This window comes from Pyrgilauda ruficollis, unplaced genomic scaffold (genome assembly GCF_017590135.1).
Source record: "Pyrgilauda ruficollis isolate IOZ18807 unplaced genomic scaffold, ASM1759013v1 scaffold1092, whole genome shotgun sequence".
NCBI classification, from domain to species: domain Eukaryota; kingdom Metazoa; phylum Chordata; class Aves; order Passeriformes; family Passeridae; genus Pyrgilauda; species Pyrgilauda ruficollis.
In genome coordinates this window covers 7,485-9,132 of record NW_024509122.1, presented here as the reverse complement: position 1 = coordinate 9,132, position 1,648 = coordinate 7,485, and the positions used below count along the sequence as shown (strand labels likewise).

General features: G+C 60.9%; 1 protein-coding gene across 1 annotated transcript; it reads left to right on the top strand.

The window, feature by feature from the left end:
• Window positions 1-9: 9 nt before the first annotated feature.
• On the top strand, window positions 10-1,060 carry LOC121356491 (syntaxin-1B-like; the record flags this gene model as incomplete). The annotated part of the gene is made up of 2 exons (XM_041472984.1): window positions 10-184; window positions 882-1,060. Coding segments are annotated over 2 exons (354 nt in total), but the record flags the coding sequence as incomplete, so codon positions are not given.
• Between the last annotated feature and the right edge of the window lie 588 nt (window positions 1,061-1,648).

Below are 1,648 nucleotides of genomic sequence, written 5' to 3'. Positions count from 1 at the left end.
CGTGTCTCACCTGCCCAGCACTCGACGCTGTCCCGGAAGTTCGTGGAGGTGATGACCGAGTACAACGCCACGCAGTCCAAGTACCGCGACCGCTGCAAGGACCGGATCCAGAGACAGCTCGAGATCAGTGAGGGGTCACTCGGGGGTCAAGGGGTCACTCTGGGGGTCAAGGGGTCACTCGGGGGTCACTCAGGGGTCATCTGGTCACTCAGGGGTCAGGGGTCATTGGGGTCACTCATGGGAGTGGTCAGTGTTCGCTGACCGCTGCAAGGACCAGATCCAGAGACAGCTCGAGATCAGTGAGGGGTCACTCGGGGGTCAAGGGGTCACTCGGGGGTCATCGGGGGTCAACTGGTCAAGCCACCAGGGTGACCAGGGGTCACTGGGACTGACCAGGGGTCACTGGGGGTCACTGGGGCTACTGGGAGTGACCAGGTGACCACCTGGAGCCCTCTGGTGACCACCTGGTGACCACCTGGTGACCTCCAGGACCACCTGGTGACCACCTGGAGTTCTCTGGTGACCACCTGGAGATCCTGGGTGACCACCTGAAGGTCTCCAGGACCAGGTGACCCCAGCTGACCACCAGGTGATCCTGGGTCACCACCAGCTGACCTCCAGCACTACCTGGAGATCCTGCTGGCCACCTGGTGACCACCTGGTGACCTCCAGAACCACCTGGTGACCACCTGGTGACCACCAAGTGATACCTGGTGACCACCTGGAGATCCTGGGTGACCACCTGGTGACCACCTGGAGCCCCCAGGGACCTTTGGTGACCCCCAGGTGCCCCCAGGTGCCTCCAGGTGACCCCAAAGCCCCCAGGAGCCCCCAGGTGCCCCCAGGTGACCCCAGGAGCCCCCAGGTGATCCCCAGGTGAGCCATGCTGGTGGAGAGGATCAAGATGGACTCGCAGATGACCAAGCAGGCGCTGAACGAGATCGAGACGCGGCACAACGAGATCATCAAGCTGGAGACCAGCATCCGCGAGCTGCACGACATGTTCGTGGACATGGCCATGCTGGTGGAGAGCCAGGTGACCGCCGGTCATCCCGAGTGACCGCGGGTCATCCCGAGTGACCACGGGTCACTGGGAAGGGTTATGGGTCATTGGGAGTGACCATCGGTCATCTGGACCATTGAGGGTCCTCAAGAACTCCCAGAAAGTCACTTGGACCCACCAAGGGTCATCTCGAGTGACCAGGGGTCATCTGGGAGTGACCAGGGGTCATCCTGAGTGACCACGGGTCACTGGGAAGGGTTATGGGTCATTGGGAGTGACCATCGGTCATCTGGACCATTGAGGGTCATCAAGAACCCCCAGATGGTCACTTGGAATGACCAAGGGTCACCTGGGAGTGACCAGGGGTCATCTTGAGTGACCACTGCTCATCCCAAGTGACCTCGGGTCACTGGGAAGGGTTACAGGTCATTGGGAGTGACCACGGGTCATTGGGAGTGACCAGAGGTCATTGGGAGTGACCATCGGTCATCTGGACCATTGAGGGTCATCAAGAACCCCCAGAAGGTCACCTGGGAGTGACCAGGGGTCATCTTGAGTGACCACTGCTCATCCCAAGTGACCTCGGGTCACTGGGAAGGGTTACAGGTCATTGGGAGTGACCACGGGTCATTGGGAGTGACCAGA